A 23,990-nucleotide genomic window follows, 5' to 3' on the forward strand; every position below is an offset into this window, starting at 1 on the left:
GCAAAAAGTTACATTCGCTTGATACTATCTCAGTTCAGAAGCATTCTATCAAAAAAACAATGTATGAATGAATTGAACCTTGTAGTTTTATCTGAAAGTTTTCCGAACAGCATTTGTCGCCCACGCATACCAAATCCGAGAACGAGCTGTAAAGGCAACTCTCCACGCGGTGAATGTAAATTACATTCACGCCATGGAGAGTTGCGTTTGCTGCCTTCTGTTGACTTTATTATAGACAATGTTTTACAAAGTTTCAGGAAAAAAAAACAAAAAGTGCTCCATACATTAGTTTTTGCTACGATGTTTCTGAAGCGAGTTATTCGCAAGTGAATGTAAATGATTGCAAATGAATGATCCCATCCTTGGTCTTAAGTTCCTTTCGACCGACACGCACTTCTTTCAGTGGTATTTCGTCTAGTTTTTATTAAATAATGGTGCTAAGTTAAATTAGCTTGTCGTTCTAAGCATTAGTGATGACAACTATGGCCATACGAAATAATCTATAAGATTCAGAGTCATTTTATCTTGTTCTTTAAAATTGCTGAAATTGTCGCTGTACCTGTTTTTATGATTTATGTTTTGTAAAAAAGCAAGGCTGCGTTATATCTCAGTTTATCCCATAATTATCCTTTCTAAAACTTTTTTTTTATCTGTACTAACGAGATTTTTAGTCCTGGGCTAGTTCATCTCGGGACCCATGCTTTACTTCCCTTCCGAAGGAAGAACTCACATTTTTGTGAGTTTGTCGGGAGTGGGATTCGATCCCAGGTCCTCGGCGTGATAGTCACGTGTTCTAACCATCCAACCAGGTCCGCTCCACTTTTCTTTCTACAACTTGATAATATATCTATTATGGCTAATTTTGACCAGAATTGGCTTTAAATAATGTATTTATGCCTTTTTATAGAAACAATATCATTTTGACTAAATTTACAAATTTATCGCCATATCATCACTGAAATAGCAGTATAAAGCTTTTGTCTTTTAATTTATTTATTTTAATTTCGCATAGTGAGATGTTAACTCAAAAGTCAACATTTTAGACTTCTGTAGCATGAGCAACATTTTGAAAATTATTCTAGCGTGCCGGAGCTAACAAACATTAGATACATCTAAGGCTTATATGAAAAAATAGAAAAAATACGTTATTCAAAACCATATGCTGCATATGATCAGTGTTATATGACCTTTCAATAAATATATTTACTTTGAAAATCTAACAGATTTGAAATTAATTCAAGTTATATGGTGTACACTGGAATCCCATTTTATGCACGTGGCTGGGACTGCATAAATCAAAAATGTGTATAAATTAAAAAAGGCAGAAAAACAGGAAAATTTATGCATAAATTAAGTTTAGGCTTTAACGAGGGAATCTAGTTCGCGAGAACAGATCTTGCTCCTGAGCATTTGAGATGGTGATATGGGGGTTTCCAGAGAACCAAAAAAAGGTGGTTCTCAGGGACTTCAGGAGCGTTTTAAGGGCATGTTTCAGGAGATTTGAGGAGCCTTTTAAGGGCGTTCTGTTTGTTTTTGTTGGGATTACGAAGAATTCGGGAACATTTCAATTGTATCAAGGGGGTTTCAGAGACATTTAAAGGGGCTTAAAGGGCAATTGAAGGGATCTCAGGATCCTTCAAAGTGCGTTGTAAGGGGTTTTAGGGGCGTTTCAAGGTATTTCAGAGTCATTTAAGAGAGTTTCAGGGGTTCTCAGGGGCGTTCCTAGAGGTTTTAGGGACGTTCAATAGCATTTCAGAAACGTTTCAAGGGGTTCTTAGGTACGTTTGAGTGGATTTTTAGACCCTATTAAGGTGAATATATGACGAAGCCATACCTCGAATTTTCAAGAGCACAAATCTGAAGAACCGAATGTCGGTTTGAGCTGAAAAGTTAATCGATTGGTCACCCACTGGTGGTGACCAATCGATCAATTTTTCAGCGCAAACCGACATTCGGTTCACCAGATTTGTGCTCTTGAAAATTCGAGGTGTGGCTTGGTCATATATTCACCTTAGGCGTCCAAAAAGGGTTTCAGTGACATTTCAAATTTATTATGATGATTTCAAGGGCGATCACGGAGGTTTCAAGGGCGTTTCGAGGTATTTTAGATCAGGGTGGTATCAGGAGGTTTCAAGAAGGGTATTTTTTTCAGTAGCGTTTCAAAAGATATTGTGATGGGGTCTCTGTAATTCCTCTGGAATTTCCTGAAATGCTTTCAAGATCCCTCTGAGACCCCCTCGGACCTTATGTAACGCACTTGAGACGGTCTGAAACCTCCTCCATAACTCTTCCGTAACGCCTATGAATCTGGCCGAAAATGCTCTGAGACTTCCTGAAATGCTCCCAAAATCCCCCTCCTTCGATATATCTGCAGGATTATCAAGAATAAAGTCAATTAATTTTCATTTATCGATTGTTGAATGTTGTCTTAAAATTTTGGAAATTTTCAAAAAAAATATCTGCTCTTGTTGTTAAAAATTTCGGAATTACACATCGAAAATGAAACCTTTAAAAACTCCACAAAATTTCCAGAATTTTTGAGCTGCATCCGTAATTCTACCAGTATTTGTGTTCCTATATTGCAACTGTTATCCCAGAACCCAAATTACATACGGTATTGGTACCAGGACATGGTTCTTATTTGCATTTAGATTGCAAGTGTGGGTCTCCCACATACACCCATTAAATTTTTCCTTCACCTTGTGAAAAAAGTGCAATCAATCAGTTGAACTGGCACTAATGCGAATAAGAAAGCCACTCTCCTCAGCTGACACGTGCTCCATTTCTTCAAATGACGGGTTACAATGGAATGGTTTGATTTGGGTGTCTTTCCTCGAATGTTGGCCGCTTTAGCAAATTTGTGCCGCCCCGTCAAGCCAATGACCCTCATGTAGGCTTTCCCATGTCAAATCGGACGTCACGACAACAAGTTCATCTGATCATGCTCAACTTCCGATGAATTTCCTTCCCCACCATCATCCTCCAGACTCAGACGCCACATCCGCGCGCCCTGGATTCCTACCGGCAGATTCTGAATCCGCTTAAAACTTTCATCGGTCCTTGCAATCGCTTCGCAAAATCAGGGATTATCTTCTACTCACTGGCAGCTCGAACGCTGTAGCTTGATTGTGGTTTCCATCTCAACCAGAAGAGGAGGAGAAGAGAAAAAATCCGGTTGTCTGCAATCAACTTTCCCATGAATGCTTTTGGATATACAAAGTGTGCAAACTTCGACCAGCCACGAGGAATGCGAACCTGAGGCTTGCTAATCCGGTGATGGTTTTCAGCAAAAAAACAGTGGAGAAAAAAAACCTCGACTGTTACCTGCCTCTTATTTTTCATGGAAATCATGGAGCGTGTGACTGCGAGCTAGACACCACAAACCCACAAACTATTGAAACAATAGAGCTTCATCTGCTCGTTTACCAGCCATTAGTATTCCATGCGAACTGTGGAGCATAGTAAACTGTAACCATTTGTCGTTGCATCTGTTCAGAAGGGATTCAGAAAAAAAAGATCCTTTTTCCCGAACAGGAACGACTTCTTTGCCTTTCACCGCACAGGTGGTTTTATGTTTTCAGCTCTACCGAGGAGGCCATAAAAGCAGGAAAGCAGCAGCATCTGAACGGTCACTAGCTATAACGACCTGCTCACCGTCATCATCGTCGCAAGTTTATTCAGCCATCGGGCGTGTGAATGGACTTCGCATAAAGACGGAATAAGCCACTTCCAACACTGACTTTTTGTCGGATTGGTATTCAAACTCCCGGAAGCCATTAGTGGCGATGGTTACCTGTGGGTTGTGACGGTTTCATGCTAAAGAGATTGGCTGACCAATATGTAGTAGGGGACGGGTAAAACACAGAACAATCAATCTTGTGGTGGTTTATGGCCGCTACTGAGTTAAACAATAGGATATGAGTTAGCTTGATAATCATGACTTAACTGATCGTTATGAAATTCAGAAAGCATTAATAATTTGAAGGGCTGCAAAACGGTGAGTCGACAAGGACCATCCAACATAGCTCTGGTCCTCACAAGTTCCTACCTCATGCTTCCACGAGTCAAGCGATGAAAAAGATCGCCAGCAAAGAGTTGTATACTATGCTGGTAGTGCAGCATGGACGGACACTCTGACTTCAGGTAGATGGAGGAGGTACATACATGGCGTCTATTCACCAAGAAGGTGCGGCTCAAACAGCGTCTGTTCTGGCATCCAGCGACTGCGTATGAAATGCTCCTCCATCGGAAGCTAAACCTAAGGTGGCAGCCACACCACCACGGTGGATAAAGGACCTGAGGCCAACAACCTACTGTTCCCAAAACCCAAAAAACCGTATCAGAAACCGAAAATGAAAGATTGCGAACTGATTCACCGGCTCATCGGCTTTTAGTGCGAAACAACGGACAAGAATTGGGACCTGGAATGTACTAACTCAAGCCCAGCAGGTTAATAGGCACAACTAGCCAATGAGACAGGCCGTATGAAGCTTGGATATCCTAGGACTTTGAGGAACACAGGCTAGCATCGGATCAAATTCTGCTATACTCTAGCGTACGAAGTGAACACGCTGCTCGTCACCGTAGAATTGGTTTTCTGCTGAGCGCTCACGTCCTGGCTGCGTTCATGAAGTGGGAACATATTGACCTTCCTTCTGCATTAAGAAAAAGTTACACATTTGGCATTAAGTGGTCAAAAATGGCCAATAACTTTGACACGCTCCCAAAAACCCATTTTTGATCAGATTTCCATTCTCTTAGGCTTAAATGAAAGATATGAAATCCAAGAATCAGACCGTGACTTATTCGTGGCCATTCCGGGACATGGGCTCCTGTAACCGATTCCGGAAGGTGCCCACAGGGGACATATAGAGATTTTAGTGCAGAGGCTCGTTGCGACGATTCAAATACCGTGGTTTTTCATATAGAAATTAGGGCATGAGCGCATTGACCATATCCAGATATTCCGGTATCGGTTCCGGTGAGACCCGGAGAGGCTTGAGAGGTTGTTTTGAGCTCACTTTTTTTCAGTATCGAGGACATTTTGATCACATTACCAAACTAGTCATGTGACGGCTCTATCTTTATGGTTTTTTGTACAAATTATAGTGATAATCCGGAAAAGTATCATAATAAAACTGGACCAAACGCGGCCACTGGAACATGACATGAAGAAACATGTTTGGAGAACATTCTGAGCATACCATTTATTTATGAATTCCTCCAAGGGCACCTCCAGAAATTCCCCGAGGAAAATTCCTTCGGTATACCACCAGCAAATCTTCTACAGATACATACTAGAATTCCTCCGAAAATTCTCGGAATTTCTCAAAGGATTCCTCCGATAACTACTCTATGGATTCCTCCAGTAATTTCTCTAAAGTTTTCCTCCAGGTTTTCCTCAAGGAATTCCTTTAGGAATTTCTCCAGAGTTTTCTCCAACGATTCCTTCAGAAATCCCTCCCAGAAAGCCTTCAAACATTCCTCCAATAATTTCTCTAGGGATTCTCCAAGGATTGTTCAAAGAATTCCTCCAGAGATTCCTTCAGTATTCGTGGAGGAAATCCTCCAGTAGCTTTTTAAGGAATTCCTCCAGGAATTTAATAATTTATTCCTAAAAGAATTCCTCCAGGAATTTCTCCAGGATTCCTCCAGGAATTCCTGCCGAGATTGCTCTTGGGAATCCTCCAGTGGTTCTTTTAGGAATTTCCTGGGAATTACTACAAAAATTCCGAAGTAATTCCTGAAGGAATTCCTGCAGAAATCCCTCCCATTCCCCCAGAGATTCTTCCATAAAATACACTACAAATTCTTTCAAATATTCCTGTAAGAGTTCCTTCAGGAAATCCTCAAGGAATTCTCCCAGAAATTCCTCCACAAACTCCTCCTATGATCCCTACAGGAATTCCTCAAAGAATTCCCCAAGAAATCCATCCAAAACTTTCTACAGAGAATGCTCCACGAATTCATCCAGAAATACCTTCAAGATTTTCACCAGGGACTCATCCAGGAATACTTCTAAGAATTCTTTCAGGAACTCTTTCAGGGACTCACCCAGGAACTCTTTCAGAGGTTCTTCCTAAATTTCATCCAGAGACTCTTCCATGAATTCCCTCAGAGATTTCTGCAGAAATTGCTCCAAGAAGTTCTCCAAAGATTCTTTCAGGTATTCCTTCTGGAATTCCTCTTGAAATTCCTCACGAAATTCGTCCAGATACTTTTTCAGGAGTGCCTCTAGGGATTCCTGCGGGTATTCGCCAAGGAATTTCTTCAAAGATTCCTCTTGAGATTTTCCAGGAATTTCACAAAAACTTCTCCAAAAGCCTCTAAAGAGATTTCTCAAGAAATTCCTCTAAAAAATCCTGCAGGAGTTTCTCCATAAAATCTTCGAGAGGTTCATTCAGAAATTCCTCCAAGAATTCCTTCAAGGATTCCACTGAGAATTTCTTCAAGGACTCCTCCAGGAATTCCTTCAAGGATCCCTCCAAAAATTCCTCCACGAATTCCTTGAAGGAGATTTCTCCAGGATTTGCTTCTAAAATTCCTCCATGAATTTCTTCAAGGATTACTCCAGGAGTTCCTTGAAGGATCCCTCCACGAATTCCTTTAAGATCCAAAAAAAATCCTTCAAGGATTTCTTCAAGGATTCCTCCAGGAGTTCCTTCAAGGATTTTTTAGGGAATGCCTTCAAGGATTCCTCCAGGAATTTCTTCAAATAAACGTCCGGGAATTCCTTCAAAGATTTCTCCAGGAATTTTTACAAGGATTCCTCCAGGAATTCCTTGAAGGTTTCCTCCAGGAATTCCTCCAAGGACTCCTCCAGGAATTTCTTCAAGGATTCCTCCAGGAATTCCTTCAAGGATTCCTCCAGGAATTCCTTCAAGGATTCCTCTAGGAGTTACTCCAAGGATACCTCAGGGAATGCCTTAATGGATTTCTTCAAGGATTCCTCAAAAAAAATCTTCAAAGATACCTCCACGAATTCCTTCAAGCATTCCTCTAGGAATTCTTTCAGGCAGATTGCTCCAGAAATTTCTTAAAGTATTCCATCAGGAATTTCTTAAAGGATTCCATCAGGAATTTCTTCAAGGGTTCCTCCAGGCATTCCTTCAAGGATTCGTCTAGGAATTCCTTCAAGGATTCCTCCAAGAATTTCCAGGATTCCTCAGGGAATTCCTTCAAGGATTCCTCCAGAAATTACATCAAGCATTCCTCCAGGTATTTCTTCAAGGATTTCTCCAGGAATTCCTTCGAGGATTCCTCCAGGGATTCCTCGTCGAATTATTCCAGGAATTCTTTCAGGGACTTGACTTGACTTGATAATTGTAACAAGATTCAGGGATAAAGACGGAGGCCTCTTGACGGATGGACGTGAGGTGATCGAAGAAGCACTTCGATCAGCACCTGAACGGCGTACGGGAGAACACGGCAACCGAGGTAACGACGACGCCAAAGCAGCGGAGGACGGAAATGGACCAACTTCCACGCTGAGGGAAGTTAAGGATGTCATTCATCAGCTCACAACTAACAAAGCAACTGGTAAAGATGGTATCGAAGCTGAACTCATCAAGATGGGCCTAGAAAAGTTGGTCACCTGTCTGCAACGGTTGATAATCAGGATCTGGGGAACCGAACAGCTACAGGAGGAGTGGAAGGAAGGGGTAATCTGCCCCATTCACAAGAAAGGCGACCATTTGGAATGTGAGAACATCAGGGCGATCACTATTTTGAATGCTGCCTACAAAGTGCTATCTCAGACCATCATGCGTAGTCAGTCACCTAGAACGAATGAGTTCGTGGCTGGCTTCATCGACGACCGGTCGACAATGGATCAGATCTTCATCGTACGGTACATGCTCCAGAAATGCCGTGAATACCAAGTCTGAACGCATCACCTGTTCATCGATTTCAAAGCGGCTTACGACAGTATCGACTGCGCAGAGCTATGGACAATCTTGAACGAAAATGGCTTTCCTGGGAAGCTGTTTAGACTGATTAAAGCAACGATGGACGGTGTGCAAAACTGCGTAAGGGTTTAGGGTGAACTATCCAGTTCATTCGAATATCACCAGGGACTGTGACAAGGTGACGGACTGGCATGCCTACTCTTCAATATCGCTCTTAAAGGCAACGAGCCAGGCTCAACAGCCGGGGAACGATTTTCACAAAATCCGGTCAACTTGTGTGCTTTGCCGACGACATGGACATAATCTCCAAAACTTTTGGAACGGTGGCAGAGCTGTATAGCCGCCTGAAACGAGAAGCAGCAAGGGTCGGACTGGTGGTGAATGCCTCAAAAACAAAGTACATGCTGGTAGGCGGAACCGAGCACGACCGGATCCGTCTGGGTAGCAATATTACGATAGACGAGGATACAGTTGAGGTAGTGAACAAATTTGTCTACCTCGGATCCTTGTTGACGGCTGATTTAAGCTGGGCACAAGAGATTTAATTCTTCAAATCATAAACATCTAATTTTGATTATATTATTCAACCTCTTGCTGATTGGAGGTCCTTTGAAAGGCTGGTTTAAGGCTTAATATGTGCTTAATCAGTAATCAATCAAGTGTATTTATTGTGATTAACAACAAAAAAAGCAATTTCGTAAGCCTTATTTCATTATTTGCGGCTTTATTTCCTAGAAGAGATGCATTGGAATGTATAAATTAATTTATGCGAAAAACTGGGAATTAAACTCGGACCTTCTCATCTATAGTCACTGACCTTAGCATCTACACCACACACAATTGAATACAGATCTCCGAAAATGAGAATATCACTTCTTGTGTCTGAATAATCATGAACTCCAGTTGAACTGAGTCTGTATTGAGGCTGGACAAGCGATGGTGACACTTCGAAAACTTGCTTGGGTCAGCTGTCAAAAAATGTTTGATTAACCCTTCAGGATGCACGCCGTTGTAAAAAGTACAACTGCCCCAAAAAACTTCGCTCGTCGTATTCAACGCGAGCGCGGTGCAGTTTCAGCTGCTTGATGGCGCGCGTCCTGAAAGGTTAAAGGATGAACAACAGATGGATAATTGTACAGACTGGTTTATGTTTTAAAGCTGGTTTCACAGATGAAGAATGTTCTATTCAACTATATATTCAGTCATTTATGTATTGCTGATTAGGGAGGTTGAACAAGCCATACTCCAGACCGATATTCAGCTTTCACGACGAATCCATTTTTCAGAAGCTGGCTAAAGTCAAAACGGTATACTGTAGGAATGCCGAACAAATACCCTGCTATATTTGTGTTTGCCGCGGATCCGGTTGGTATAAGAAGGCAAGGGCCACAGTGCACAGTGGCTGATTTCGTCATTTTAGCGCGCTTAATTAATAACTTTTTAACTATGACGTTTAGCGTCATGATGTCTTTGAGAAAGTTTTTCGCTATAATAAGGAGCTTCTTTTGAACTATTGCTAAAAATGATCAATCCCCCTTAAAGTGAGATAAATAGAAAATTTGGTTTTTGCATTTTACAAGATACAAGGCTGGTGTCTTCACAAAAGTTGTAGATAATGTTATTTGGAGCAAATTTGTCAAAGACGCCAAGTTTGTAACTCCGTTACTTTTCAAGATACGTTACGTTTTTTATCATCAGCCCCTTGAAAAGGGTTTTTGCGCAATAACTTTCGAAGCATTGATTTTACATTTTTCTGATGTTCTACAAAGTTATAGATAATGGTAAAACACATAACCTCGCCGAACACGACATTCTTCTAATTTCAAAAATTAAAAAGTTATAATGGTTTTTATAGTTTTTTGGGCCATATTTCAAGCATATATAACCTAGCTATAGGCAATTATATGCCAATTTCCTTTTAAGCATGTGAATATACAAGTAATTGCCTCTCTGAGAAAGCCAAAACCATCAAACTGTAAGAAACTGTAAGATGGTTTTTGTACAGAAACTTTCAACCATCTATGTTACTTTTATATGGGTTTTATTCATATCTTCAACATATTTTTTTTGAGCATTACAGCTTGCATTTTTATTGTTATTGTACGTGTGTGTGAATATACAGAATGGGTTGTGATGCATTCTGGAGCATCCATGAAGTACGTTACACGAAAACTTACTATCTATTTATATTTTCTTACTAACTCACATTGCTGCATGTAGTCCACGAAAAGAGCGAATGAAGTCCCATTTTTTCTCTAATTCTTAACTTGCGCGTGACATATTTTGTGAACGCTCCCTCTAGTGCATGTCTACAATAGTTATAGCTAATTATAAATCTTATTGTACTTTACAGTAAGGTGCTGTTTAATCGTGATCTGACAAAAAAGTAACACTTTATGCGTTCTTTTCGTGGACTACGTGCAGCACTGCCAGTTAGTCAGAAAATAGAAGTAGATGGTAAGTTTTCATGTAACGTACTTCATGAATGTTCCAGAATGCACCACAATCCTTCCTCTATATTCACACACTTACAATAACAATAAAAATGCAAGCTGTAATGAACTCTCAAAAAAATATGGTGAAGATACGTGTAACCGCGGCGGAGTTTGGGAGACCGACGGAGTGTTTGGGGTCGTTCTTTCACTGCACTTAAACCGACACGACTCGTTTTTACTGGGGACGGACTACTGCGAAGTTTTATTGCGAGCGAACGAAATACGTTACAGAGATGTGTGTTCTGTTCTGCGGTTTATTCCAACTGATTCGATTCGATACTGGTTTGCTTATTTAACTATAGGGAAATTCAGTATAAAGAGAATCTAAAAGCCTATCCGAGTACAGATCGGAATCGGGTTTCTCTCACTAACCGAAGGCTAGTGACAAAGAAGACTGATTTCTGATGACCTTAACTTTGGAATAAATGGGATAGCTATTGGTATCGTTATTTTAGTACAGGAGATATTGAGAGTAGTTGAAGAGAACAAAGTGTACTTAACTCTAGGGTGGCTCCAACAATACGGATAAATCCCATATAAAAGTAACATAGATGGTTGAAAGTTTCTGTACAAAAACCATCTTACAGTCTCTTACAGTTTGATGGTTTTGGCTTTCTAAGAGAGGCAATTACTTGTATATTTACATGCTTGAAAGGAAATTTGCATATAATTGCCTATAGCTAGTTTATATATGCTTGAAATATGGCCCAAAAAACTACAAAATCCGTTATAACTATTTTACTTTTGAAATTAGCGTGATGTCGTGTTCGGCAAAGTTATGTGTTTTACCATTATCTATAACTTTGTAGAACATCAGAAAAATGTAGAATCAATCCTTCGAAAGTTATTGCGCAAAACCCATTTTCAAGGGGCTGATGATAAAAAACGTAACGTATCTTGAAAAGTAACGGAGTTACAAACTTAATGTCTTTGGAAAAGTTGCTCCAAATAACATTTTCTACAACTTAAAACGTTATTAATTAAGCGCGCTAAAATGACGAAATCAGCCACTGTGCAGTGGTTAAGTTGGATAGACCAGGTGAAGCATGATCTGGTGAGCATTGAGTATATTATCATAAATTTGTCTTTTCGCATATAAATGCATGGAGACTTCTTACAAGGTGCACCTAATTGTACGAGAAGGGCAAACAAAATTGACTTCGCACTCAAAACAATAACTTCATTACTTACCGTCATGTTTAATTGATCGATTTCGCTGAGCACCCATCCTACAGATCCATCCCCGGAGCAGATCAGTATCCGAAACGGATCGAAGTGGCGAAACAGCCGAAGGCCCAGCCCCGGGCCGGATGATATGAGATCGAATACTTGGGCTGGGTTCAGAAGCTGCTTGAATCGTCGCAGAAACTTGACACCCTGATTGTCACCGGATTTGGAATTCACAAACACCAACAGCGGCGAGAAGCTCCCGTGCGGTTTGCACACATCCCACGCGTCATCGATCCCTATGGAGTGAAGGGAAATCGGCGGAACTACCGAGACCCGAGCTGGACCCAAGGGACAGGCCACCTGAGCCTGCGGTCGGCAGGCAGTGTGCACCGTGGAGCGACACCAGAGGCAGCGCCAGTCCTGCAATCGCATCACCGAACCGCATGTTTTGTCACAGACGATGCATTTTGCTGACACCGGCAGGTTACCTTCCATCCACTGGTGTGGCATGACGATGTTCTGGAAGAACAAGAAAAGCAGTTTTAGTAATGAATTTTCTACAACGTCATGACGCCTTACCCCGTCCATGTCCTCGATAATATCCTTTCCAACCGAAGCCAGTGTGGTCCACTTGCAGTTCGAAATCGCCTTGGCGGCGCACCTTTTATGGACCTTGCACTTGCATACCTCACAGGACAGCCCGTGCGAAGTGACCCCGGACAGAGCCTCACGACAAACATTGCAGTACGTTGGCCGAGCATGGGAGGTTGCGTACCTAAAGAGCGGGAAGATCAAACACATTTAAAATTATGAAAAAAGTTTCGAGAAAATCTAGCAATTACCAATTGTGGTGTCCGGAGAGGAAGTCATGCTGGTCCGGTGGTCCTGGTTCGAAGAACTCCCTCGAGGAGGCCGCTTTTAGCGCATGTAACCAGTCTTCCATTTCGCGGCGGTTTTCGGCACACAGTACCAGAGATCGGGTTGGGGTGATTAGCTGGGGGGCAGAGAAAGGGAAATTTGATTAGACAAGTCTTTCGCGAATAAACTGGATGAATGCATAATAGCTAGGACGAAATATGATGTACTTATGCCTTCTTTCAAGTGGAATGCGTATGAGAGGGGATTAAAAGCAAAGGGGTGTAAGTGATAAAAATCCCCTCTCGAGTAAATAAGGCTAACAAGTTTTTCACCAAATTTTCGACCCATACAAAATACATGGACTTTCAAAATCAACCCAAGTTCCGGTAACCTTCAAACCTGAAGAATTTTTGATACACTCAGCTCAAAATCGACAAAATGGTTACTTACACCCCTTTGCATCTGGCCACTCTTATATTTTTTCACATTTCGACATTTTGTCCTTCGACGTTTAGGCCTCTCTCTCTCTTCTTGGCGTAACGTCCTCATTGGGACAAAGCCTGCTTCTCAGCTTAGTGTTCTATGAGCACTTCCACAGTTATTAACTGAGAGCTTCCTCTGCCAATGACCATTTTGCATGCGTATATCGTGTGGCAGGCTCGAAGATACTCTATGCCCAAGGAAGTCAAGGAAATTTCCTTTACAAAAAGATCCTGGACCGACCGAGAATCGAACCCGTCACCCTCAGCATGGTTATGCTGAATACCCTGCGTTTACCGCCTCGGCTATATGGGCCCTTGACGTTTAGGCATTCAACGTTTTATCACCCAACCACGTCGCAAGCGACAAGACGGCGAAAGGACAAAAGGTCGAAAACGAGTAAACTATAGTTGTCTATAGACAAATACCCAATCAAAAGGACTTCTTGCCAAGCCAGTAACAGCAACATCAATGCAATTAATTCTCTGTCGTCCGTTTAAGGTGAATATAGAACGAAGCCACACCTCGAATCTCCAAAAGCAGAAATCTGAGGAATCAAAGGACGGATCGCCCTGAAAACTTGATCGATTGGTCACCACCAGCAGATGATCAATCGATCAACTTTTCAGCGCGATACTATATTTGGTTCTTCAGATTCATGTTTTTGAAAATTCATGGTGTGGCTTCGTTCTACATTAAGATTGATTGATTGATTTGCCTTTATTTAAGAGACTTTCAGCCCTTGGCTGGTTTGTTTCTTCGACCGTTTAAGGACGCCAGAACATAACTACTTCTTCTTTGAAACGCAAAAAGCGCAGATTCTGAATCGGTATGCAAGTTGAGATAGGGGGAATGATAAAAAAATATCCAGACTCAAACCGTGGACACCAAGAGTATTAACCACTCATCTTCCATATTACACCAGCAGCTCTGTGAGAGAATTTCTGCTCGACACATCATAAAAGCTACTGAAATTACGTGTTACTTCATTGCACCTTCTTTGTCACAAGTTAGAGAACCGTCAAAATGAAAAAAAGGCGCAAGTTTTCCGCAACACATTTGGAACCTAATCTGAACAAACGCCTACATGAATCAATGTCAAACAAGAGGTAATTTGTGATTCCTATGAAACAAAGTCGAAACTTTACGAAATTCGGAGTTTAAAAGCAATTCAACTGACCAGATGGGAGTTGCGTATGCTTTTAGAGTAACTCATTTGGGCCAAAGCATAGAAAGCCACATTTTGAATGATGTTGTAGCTGTGCCGCTTGGGTAGTGAGTTTCTTATTTTTAAAAAAGGAAACTCATTCTTTCACTTTCGACGTTTAGGCATTCGACGTTTTGTCACTCAACTATTGGGACAATTCCCAGGGATTCCATCGGAAATTCCTTCGAATAATAGACCATTTCCAAGGGTTCTCACAGAAATTCGTTTTGTGATGTCTTCAGAAATCCTTTTAAATATTTGTTTAGAAATTCTTCCAGGTAGTTCTATGAATTCCTAATTTAAAAAAAAATCTATCAAGAAATCATTTGGAAACTTTCTTCGGAAATTCCATTAGACATTTCAAAAATTCCTACATAAATTTCATCAGAAATCTTTCCGGAATTGTTCCAAAAATTTCATTTATAGATTTCTTAAGAAACTTTCCAGGAATTTCTTCAGAAGTTTTGCCAGTGATTTAATCAGAATGTTTCTATGAACTCTTAAAGAAATTCAGACAGGTATTCCTTCGGAGACTTCTCTGAGAATTCTTTTGAGATTTCTCCCAGGAATTTCTTTAGAAATTCCATAGATTCATTCCCTAAACATTTATCCAGGAACTAAGAACTAAAAAAACTAAGAGCTCTTCTATAAATCTTTCCATGGACTTCTTTCAAATTTGTTATATCTCCAGGGATTTATTTAAGAAAATCTTCGTTCCGGATTCCTTTAGAAAGTTCTACAAGGACTTTTTTAGAGAATCATCCACGGATTCCTTCAAAAAACAAATTTCAAAAATTCAAAAGTTTAGAATTCTCTCTTAAATTTTGCAAAGGATTTATTTAAAACATCTTCCAGAGATTCATAAAACATTACCGTTGCATACATAAGCGCACTCTAAATTTAAACATTGTTAAATAATAAATAATGTTAGCACCCCTAAAGCCTGTATCCGCAATAATCGGGACACAGAAGTACGGCTGCAGCTCTTTAATAAATCGGTAAAATTGGTCAAATAATTGACTGAGAACTCTTTGGTGTATGTTTATTATTTGTGCCAAATTTCATAAAAATCGATGCATTACTTTTAACTGTGGATGAAAAACAAACAGACGTGGTTTTAAGCATTTTGAACAATCTTGACCAATTTTCATTCGCATAATAGATGGTTCTTTTGCGCCACAGTTCAAAGTACTGTGAAGATAATTATGAAATTTCGTTAGCAGTTATGATACTTACAGAGACACTTTCTTGCAAAATTTCATCAACTTTGATCAATTAGTTTGAAAGTTACAGGTGTTGATGGGGGTGAGTTTTAGTGAAATTTTTTCGTGTTTTTCATGTGCGATGTTTGCTTATTCATAACTTTTGAATTTCTCTGCCAATTTCCATGAAATTTTCACAGAAAGTTGTTGATTATGTGTATATTATGCCTACAAAATTTGATGATTATTGGTATAGTACTTTCCATAGTACAATCGAAATAATAAAGGGTGCTGACTAATTGCTGTCTGAGGGGCCAAAATCACGTACAGTCCCAATACACGTTTCGACTATAAGATTGTTGTTGGTGCATCGATTTTTTTGAAATTTTGCACATGCAACAAATGTAGTTTGAGAGGTTTGTGTTCAAAGTTTTAGCCATTTCCTTTTCCAAATTCAAAAGTTACAGCGCTGACAAGCAAAACTAGGGTCTGTACAAAATTCAATGGCGCACATTCTACTCTTTCATTGCTACAACAAAAGTACTGCATCAATTCACATGAAATTTTGTAGGTAAAATGAACACATTTTAAGATGTTATTAAGCCAAATTTGAAAAGAAATCATGCGTCTATTGCGGAGTAATAGCTGTATTTCTGTGTCCCGATTATTGCGGATACAGGCTTTAAGCAAGGTGCACAATAGGCATTTAATCAGAAGTAGATTTGCATTGCCATGGAGGAGATGAGGAGAGTTATTTCTTGCTTAACGTCACCGAATATGTGAGTACACACTTGTGATGTTATTTTATAGTGTTTTACTTATAAATGTTATGTAGCTTTGTAGCTGATGCTAGAAAAATTCCGTTGTCTTAGTTTCTGCTGAAAGAGTCAATATCTCAAAATCCCTCCCGCAATTGCAACAACTTCAACCTTTTTGAAAATTTTCTAATGATGTCTAATAAACTTGCTCTATGGATACCTTCAGCAATTATTCCATTTCGGGAGATAAACCAGCTACGGGCTGAAATTCTTCTAAGTAAAGCGCACAATAATAAAAAATAATGATGATTACTCCTGAGATTCATTCATCGAATCTTTGAAGGATTCATTCAATACTTCTTCCATGGAATCTTAGAAATTTTTCCAGAGTTTTCTTAAGATATGCCCTGAAAACTTTCTCCAAAAATATCACCAAGCATACTTTTAGGAAATTTTCCAAGGATTTCTTCAGAAACTTCGCTTGGGATTCCTTAAGAAGTTTTGCAAGGGTGTTTTCTTTAGAAAATCCTTCTGAAGGATATCAGAAGATTCTCCAGGGATTTCTAAATAATATTCTACAGGGATTCAGAAGTTGTATATTTCTTTATTATTGAGATTTGCAGCCCATGATTGGTTCATCTTCGATTTCATAAGAGTTTTTTTTTCAAAAATGTTTCTTAAATTCTTTCAGCCAGTGATTGTTTTAATTTTGAGAAATTATTTCGATGATTCTTATAGCAATTTGTATATATTCTTCATGAACTCCTTGAGATATTTCCCTGAGAACTTGTCCAGGTATTCTTTTGGAAATATCTACAGGAATAATTCAGAGAACTGCTTCAGAAATTCATCCAGAAAATCCAGCAAAAAATCCTCTAGAGGTTTCTGCATTATTAACTCAGAGACTCTTTCAGGAGTTTCAGTAGTTTTCCTCAGTATAGGATTTCTTCGAAAGGTAGCTATAGGATTTTTTTACAGATTTATTAGTCGTCCTGAAAAATTTCCTAGAAATTTTACTGCTATTCCATAGGAAATTTAGCAAATGATTGTTCGGATTTTTCCTGGAATTTCTTCAGATATCGCTCTTTAAATTCCCTCAGGAATTTCCCTGGGAATCCTTTAAAAGTAGACATAATACTGGGCATTTCATCAAAAAATCTCTAATAGCTTCCTTTAGTGATTCCTCCAAGGATTCCTTCTGAAGTATTATTTCTTTCGTCAGGGATTTTTCCATAATACATATATTCAGGATCCCTTATATAAAGGATTTTTTAAGAACATCGGCAAGGGTTTTTTTCAAAAGTGCTCATGCAAAGTTTTTTTATTTTTGAAACTGCTGCTGTGGTTCCGTCAGAAATAATGTATTATTTTAATTTGCAGGAATTCCTGGACTAATCCTGAAGGAATTTCCTGAACTATCTCTGACAAGTTCCTAAATATGTGGGGGCCCGTGGCGCAGTGGTCCACACGATCGCTTCATATGCGGATGGTCATGGGTTCGATCCCAGCCCCGGCACTTGCAATTTTTCGTCAGTTGCTCTTCCCCCCGAGAGCAGCTGACACCTGCCCCTCTTCGGAGCATATAGCTCCAACGGACCCGGAATTTGGATATCGGCGAACCGCAACTTATAATGGACGACCCCCAATTGGACTGGCAAAGGAACAGCAGCCACACATTAGCATCATCGTGCTCATCATTCTACCGTATACAGGGTAGAAAAAGTGGAAGCAGCACAAAGAATAAATGCCTAAAGCGCTGTCCATAAACTACGTAGACTCATTATTGGTGTTCTCAGAACTCCCCCACCGTAGACTTTTGTTCATACCAAAAATTTGTAAGAACCGTAGACTTTGGCTAGACCTTCGAGTCTACGTAGTTTATGGACAGACCCTAAAATAATCTCTAGAATATTTTTGATGGTATTCTATAACATGGGCGAGGCAGAAATGGAGCCTTGCCCCACTAGGCCACCAAAGTTTTTTTTTTTTTTTAATTTAAGTCAACGCTAATATACCAACAATTCAGAGTTCCACAAAAAAATCTCAAGAAATGAACAATTCTAATATTTATGAATTGCATCCTCCATTACGATCAAACTCGAAAGCACGAGAAAGATTGCCAAGTATTTCTCTAAGAGCACCATTTCGATCTTATTATAGAATATTACCAAATAACAAGCGTGGTTGAGTGGCTAATGTTTTGATTTTTATTCATGGAGTACAAAAACAACACGTCCAATTTTCTTGATATGTTCTTGGTATTGCTTTCTGGGGTTTCTACAGGAAGACATCCAGGAATTCTTCAGGAGCTGCTACATGGAATCCTCCAAAAGTACCTCCACGAACTTTTCGTGGGATTCCTTATGATTTTTTCAAGAATTCCTTCTGCGATTTCTTCAGCATTTCCTTCTGAGATTTTTTCAGGAATTCCTCCTGGGATTTAATTCAGTATTTCTGAGGTTTTTCAGGAATTCCTCCTGGGATTTGTTCAGTAATTCTTCCTAGGATTCCGCAGGCATTCTTCCCGATGTTCCACCAGGGATTACTCCAGGAATTCCTCCAAAGATTCCTTCAGGAAATTCTCCAGGGATTCCTCCGGGAATACCGGCTGGGATTGCTCAAGAAATCCCTCTAGCGATTCCTCCAAGAATTTCTCAAGAAATTCTTCCAGAGATTCCTCCAGGAATTCCTCCAGAATTTCTGCAGGAATTCCTCCTGGAGTTGCTCCAGTGATTCTTCAAGGATTCAGGTTTTCCTCCAGGGATTCTTCCTACAATTTCTCTAGGAATTTCTTCAAACATTCCTCCAAAAAGTCCTGCACTCATTTTTTCAGGAATTCCTCCAGGGGTTTCTCTAAGGATTTCTCCAGCGATTCTTCCATTCAAGAACTTCCTCTAGACATTGCTCTAAAGATTTTTCCAAGAACTCTTCCATGCATTCCCCCAGGAGTTCTCTCAGAGATTCTTTCAGGAATCGCTGCAGTGATTACGCTATAGTGATTCCTGAAGAGATTCCTTTAGGAATTCCTCTAGAGGTTTTTCTAGGAATTCCTCCAAGAATTCCTCCAGGCATTCCTCCAGGCGTTCCTCCATGCGTTACTTTGGGCATTCCTCCAAGCGTTCCTCCAGGTATTCCTCCAGGAATTACTCCAGGGATTACTCTAGAGATTTCTCCACAAATTCTTCCAGGTAATCCTTTAGGCATTCCTTCAGGAATTTCTCCAGACATTCCTTTAATGATTCGTCCATGAATTTCTCTGGAGAACCCTCTAGGGACTCCTCCGGGAAGTCCTCCAGGAACTTCTCCAGGCATTCCTCCAGGGATTCCTCCACGAATTGTCCCACGGATTACTCTAAGGGTTCCTCCAGGAATTCCTTCAGGGATTCCTTCAGAAATTCCTCCAGAAATTTTTCCTGTTAATTTTTCAGGAAACTCCAGGCATTTCTTCAGAAACCCCTCCAGCAATTCATCCATGATTTTTTCGGGGATTCCTTCCAGGATTTCTTCCAAGGGTTCTTCCAGGAAGTAATTCAGGAATATCTTCTTCAGGGATTCCTCTAAGTATTCCTCCTGTAATTGCCTCAGTGATTCATCGGAAATTCCTCCAGGGATTCCTTACGAAATTCCTCCAGGATGTTTTCCAGGGATTGCTAAAGGAATTCCTCCAGCGATTTCTTCGGAAGTTCATCCAGGAAATTCTCCTCTAAGGATTGCTCCCAGAATTCCTCACGAGAATGTTCCTAGGGTTTCTGCAGGGAATCCTCCTGGGATTTCTCTATGAATTTCTCCGGACGTTCCTCCAGGTATTCAGATACTCAGGCGTTCTTTCAGGAATTCCTCAAGACATTGCTTTAGGAATTCCTTCAGTCATGCCTTCAGGAATTCCTTCAGGATTTCACAATTTTCTCTAAGAAATCATGTAACCCTGTCATATCCAAATCGGCTTTCAGACGGGATATAGTCTGAGCATTTTATATTGTTTCAATAGTAAAAGAGATTAAGGGAGTAGAATACACTCAAAAAGTATTTTCCTTAAAACTGCACGAGAAATATTTTTTAATGAATAAAATATAAAAAAAAAACAACTGTTTTTACAATATTCATTCAGTTTCAAAGTGTTTCTGTCTTAAAAAAGCGGTGCCTCTAATAAACTTCCAGGAAGCATATAAAAAAGTAGAATTATTCCAAAAAAAAATTAAAAAAAAATCAAAAACCAAATTTTACAAAATCAAGAATTAAAAATAATAATAAGATCAAAATAAAAAAATAGGTTATGAGAAAGTTAAGAAGTTATCCATGGATTTCTACAGGAACTCCTCCAGAGATTCCGCTAGGATTTTTTTTCAGGGATGGTTTAAAGGTGTTTCTTTAGAAAGTCGTTCATGAATTCTTCCAAAAATTTGAATAGTTAATGGCCGCAAAGGAGAGCCCTCGATCAAGACACAGCTTATATCTAGTACGGCAGCGTCCATTTATTACATAACGCTAAAATCTACATTTTTCGAATCCCCCTCCCCCATCCGTAACGCTTTTCTGTATGAAAATCCTGAATTTTTTTGTATGGAAAAGTGACTCGTGTTTGGAGCAGTTGCGATGGAGATCTCGATCGGGTGGCATTGTGCAGGTTCACATTTTCCTTCCTCGTGAAGTGATGAAAATGGATGCCAACAGTATTGCAGAAAATTGAAGGAGTTAAAGAGTGGTTGCGGTCATCCAACGACATGTAACTGGGTGAGATCATTCCAATTTTTTTGGCAAAAGGTTATTGCAACCACAACAAATTGAAAATGCTCCATAGAAAACCAAAAAGCGCTCCATAAAGAATGAACATATGTTCCATGAGAATGTCCACTGTTACCCATAAACAATTGAAAACGTTCCATACTTTATAAAAAATGTACCACTCCTCTCCTCTTCTTCTTGGCGTAACGTCCTCACTGGGACAAAGCCTGCTTCTCAGCTTAGTGTTCTATGAGCACTTCCACAGTTATTAACTGAGAGCTTCCTCTGCCAATGACCATTTTGCATGTGTATATCGTGTGGCAGGCACGAAGATACTCTATGCCCAAGGAAATCAAGGAAATTTCCTTTACGAAAAGATCCTGGACCGACCGGGAATCGAACCCGTCACCCTCAGCATGGTCATGCTGAATACCCGTGCGTTTACCGCCTCGGCTATATGTACCAGTAAAACATAAAATTTTCTCATTTAAAGTGAAATTTTGCACCAATAAATAATACTGAAATGCTCCATAATAAAATACAAATGCTCCATAGAAAAATGCAAATGCTCCATAAATAAATAAAATTGTACCCATAGAAAAATGAATACTGCTTCATACAAAAATTAAATTGCACCATAAAAAATTTAAATTGCACCATAGAAAATAGAAATATGCTCCATAAGTATTATCAAACTTCACCACATAAAATACAATTTGTTCCATAAAAAAATTGAAAATTCTCCATAACTTTAAACATTTGCACCACTAAAGCAGTGCAATGTAAAGCAATTCAGCCCTGTCGAATTAAATTATGAGAATATGCTATCTATGGACGATTTTCAATTTCTCATGGAGCAATTCATATTTTCTATGGTGAAGTTTGATAATACTTATGGAGAATTTATCTATTTTCTATGGTGCAATTTCAATTTTTTATGGTGCAATTTAATTTTTCTATGGAGCAATATTCAATTTTCTATGTGTACATTTTTATTTTTTTATGGAGCATTTGCATTTTTCTATGGAGCATTTGTATTTTATTATGGAGCATTTCAGTATTATTTATTGGAAAAAAATTTCGTTTTTATTGAGAAAATTTTATGTTTTACTGGTACATTTTTTATTAAGTATGGAACGTTTTCAATTATTTATGGGTAACATTGGACATTCTCATGGAACATATGTTCATTCTTTATGGAGCGCTTTTTGATTTTCTATGGAGCGTTTCTATTTGTTTATGGGTGCAATAAATAGGCTGCCATTTTTTTTCTTTACATCCTAGAAAAGGTTGGGGTAATTTCGTCAATGCGTTTTCATGAGGACTCATAGAGTCTGGTAAAATCTGCAAATTAGTCTTGTAGCTCTGGTGCTGACCTAATATTGAAGCGATAAAAATGTTAGAAGAATTATAGTAATTGCAGTGATAAAGACTTGAATAAAGTGCATTTGCAGTAGAGTAATTGCAGCTCACAACAATCATTGAGCAAATTATAAATTATTTCATATTTTCTACCTGCAGCCCTCAGAGTTCGTAGGGCCCATTTAACCACAGCTGCAAAGGTATGGGTATTCATCATGACCATGTTGAGGGTAACGGTTTCGATTCCGGATCGGTCCAGGAGCTTTTCGTAATGGAAATTTCTTTGATCTCATTGGGTATAGAGTATCTTCGGAACTGCCACACCATACACCCATACAAAACGGTTATTGACAGAGGAAGCTCCCAGTTCAAAACTGAGGACGTGTTCATAGAACACTAAGCTGAGAAGCAGACTTTGTGACACTTGGGACGTTACGCCAAGAAGAAGAAGAAGAAGAGAAAAGTTCGTTAACACAGCTCTCCTGCTAAAAAAGGTTTCCACCGTGAGTCCTTCTCAGAATTTTTGATTATACATATTCCGTTCCGATACAAGTTAGTTAAAAATCTCCCACCCCCCGCATGTACGTACAGAGAACAGGGTACACGGGATTCACAATTGCCAGTGTCATAAATAATTCAATCGAAAAGTGTTAACAAACTGCGACGGAAACATCCACTCGTCTTTTGTCATCATGAACTTCTGGCAAACATGTTCTGCCGAATCCCTATCTGGTACCCATCCATCTACAATGCAATGACAAGGCAGATGGGATTTCAACACACAGTCGAAATGATGGTATCTTCTTGGAAGTCGGTCGATGGCGGCGGCTTATGCTCTCCGTTCCTGGGAGACCTGTGTGTCTTATCGGGGGAATCATTGCCGATAGACACATTGATGAACCGGTTCGGAAAAAGATAATTGAAATATTGGTTGAAATTGTTTTGCCTGCCGGCGACTCTCACTCAAGTGGCTGTTGTTTGTTTAATGACGGGAACGGAAAATTACAATGAAGGCAGAGAAAGGCTTAGAAAATTATTGCTTTTCCTGCGAAATGTTTAAGGCGCTTTACTGCGTCGGTAATGTCAGAAACACATTTCCAAGCCGTCCAATGTTCACTGACATTTATCAAAAACAATGGCACTTGGTTTTATTGTTTCTGCTCGAGAGGCATAATCACGTCACGCAGCTCACGTTTGCATGTCAAGCAGTCAACATATGTAGAGTGGAGAGTCTGTTTAGGTTATGCTATTGGGATGTTTGTTTATATATCCTAGAAAGTATTCCCTCTAGAGGAAAAGGAAATACAAATCTAATGTGCTTTGTCGTTTGGTAGTCAGTGGCTGGTCGAGCCCGTGTGATGTTGGCTATCAATATTAACTTTTTTCTTGATCAGCCTCTGTGTAGTGTCGGTAGCGATTGCTTCAATTGACTAAGAAAAACATTACGGACTGCCTGTTCCGGTGGTAAGAATCCACCAACAGGTGACCCCTAATTCATGGTTTGATGTGGGCTATATGCTTACCGTGCCTAGGAATGAATAGCTTGTAGGGTCTAATAAAAACCTAACTGCTATCGGAGCCTGTGTATTACCAGATGGCCCTCCACAGTATTTTGTCCTTGCTGTGCTAACCGGAGCAATGATGCAGTGGACCTTTTATGTTTCTGCGAGACAAATAGCTGCCCTTCTTTAGTCTCAAACTTGAGGCTAAATAATGGCGGAATTATGACGATGATGTTAGTTTAAACTTTCACCTATATGGTTTCGCATTATGCGATTTACACAGTGTATTCTGTGTATCCTCGCCTTTGGCGTTTTCCAAACGATACC

The 23,990-nt window shown here is 39.7% G+C and overlaps 1 protein-coding gene across 2 annotated transcripts in view; it reads right to left on the reverse strand.

Annotated features, from left to right (window-relative positions):
* The window catches only part of LOC109416447 (diacylglycerol kinase eta), a 403,302-nt gene that overhangs the window by 45,107 nt on the left and 334,205 nt on the right, over positions 1–23,990 (reverse strand). For both annotated transcript variants that reach the window (XM_062843031.1, XM_062843032.1), the window contains 3 exons: positions 12,415–12,566; positions 12,152–12,347; positions 11,594–12,091 (listed from right to left, as the gene is read on the reverse strand). In XM_062843031.1, the coding sequence (XP_062699015.1) occupies positions 11,594–12,091; positions 12,152–12,347; positions 12,415–12,566 (846 nt within the window). The remainder of the gene's footprint in view (positions 1–11,593; positions 12,092–12,151; positions 12,348–12,414; positions 12,567–23,990) is intronic.

Source organism: Aedes albopictus, chromosome 3 (genome assembly GCF_035046485.1).
Source record: "Aedes albopictus strain Foshan chromosome 3, AalbF5, whole genome shotgun sequence".
Taxonomy (NCBI): Eukaryota; Metazoa; Arthropoda; class Insecta; order Diptera; family Culicidae; genus Aedes; species Aedes albopictus.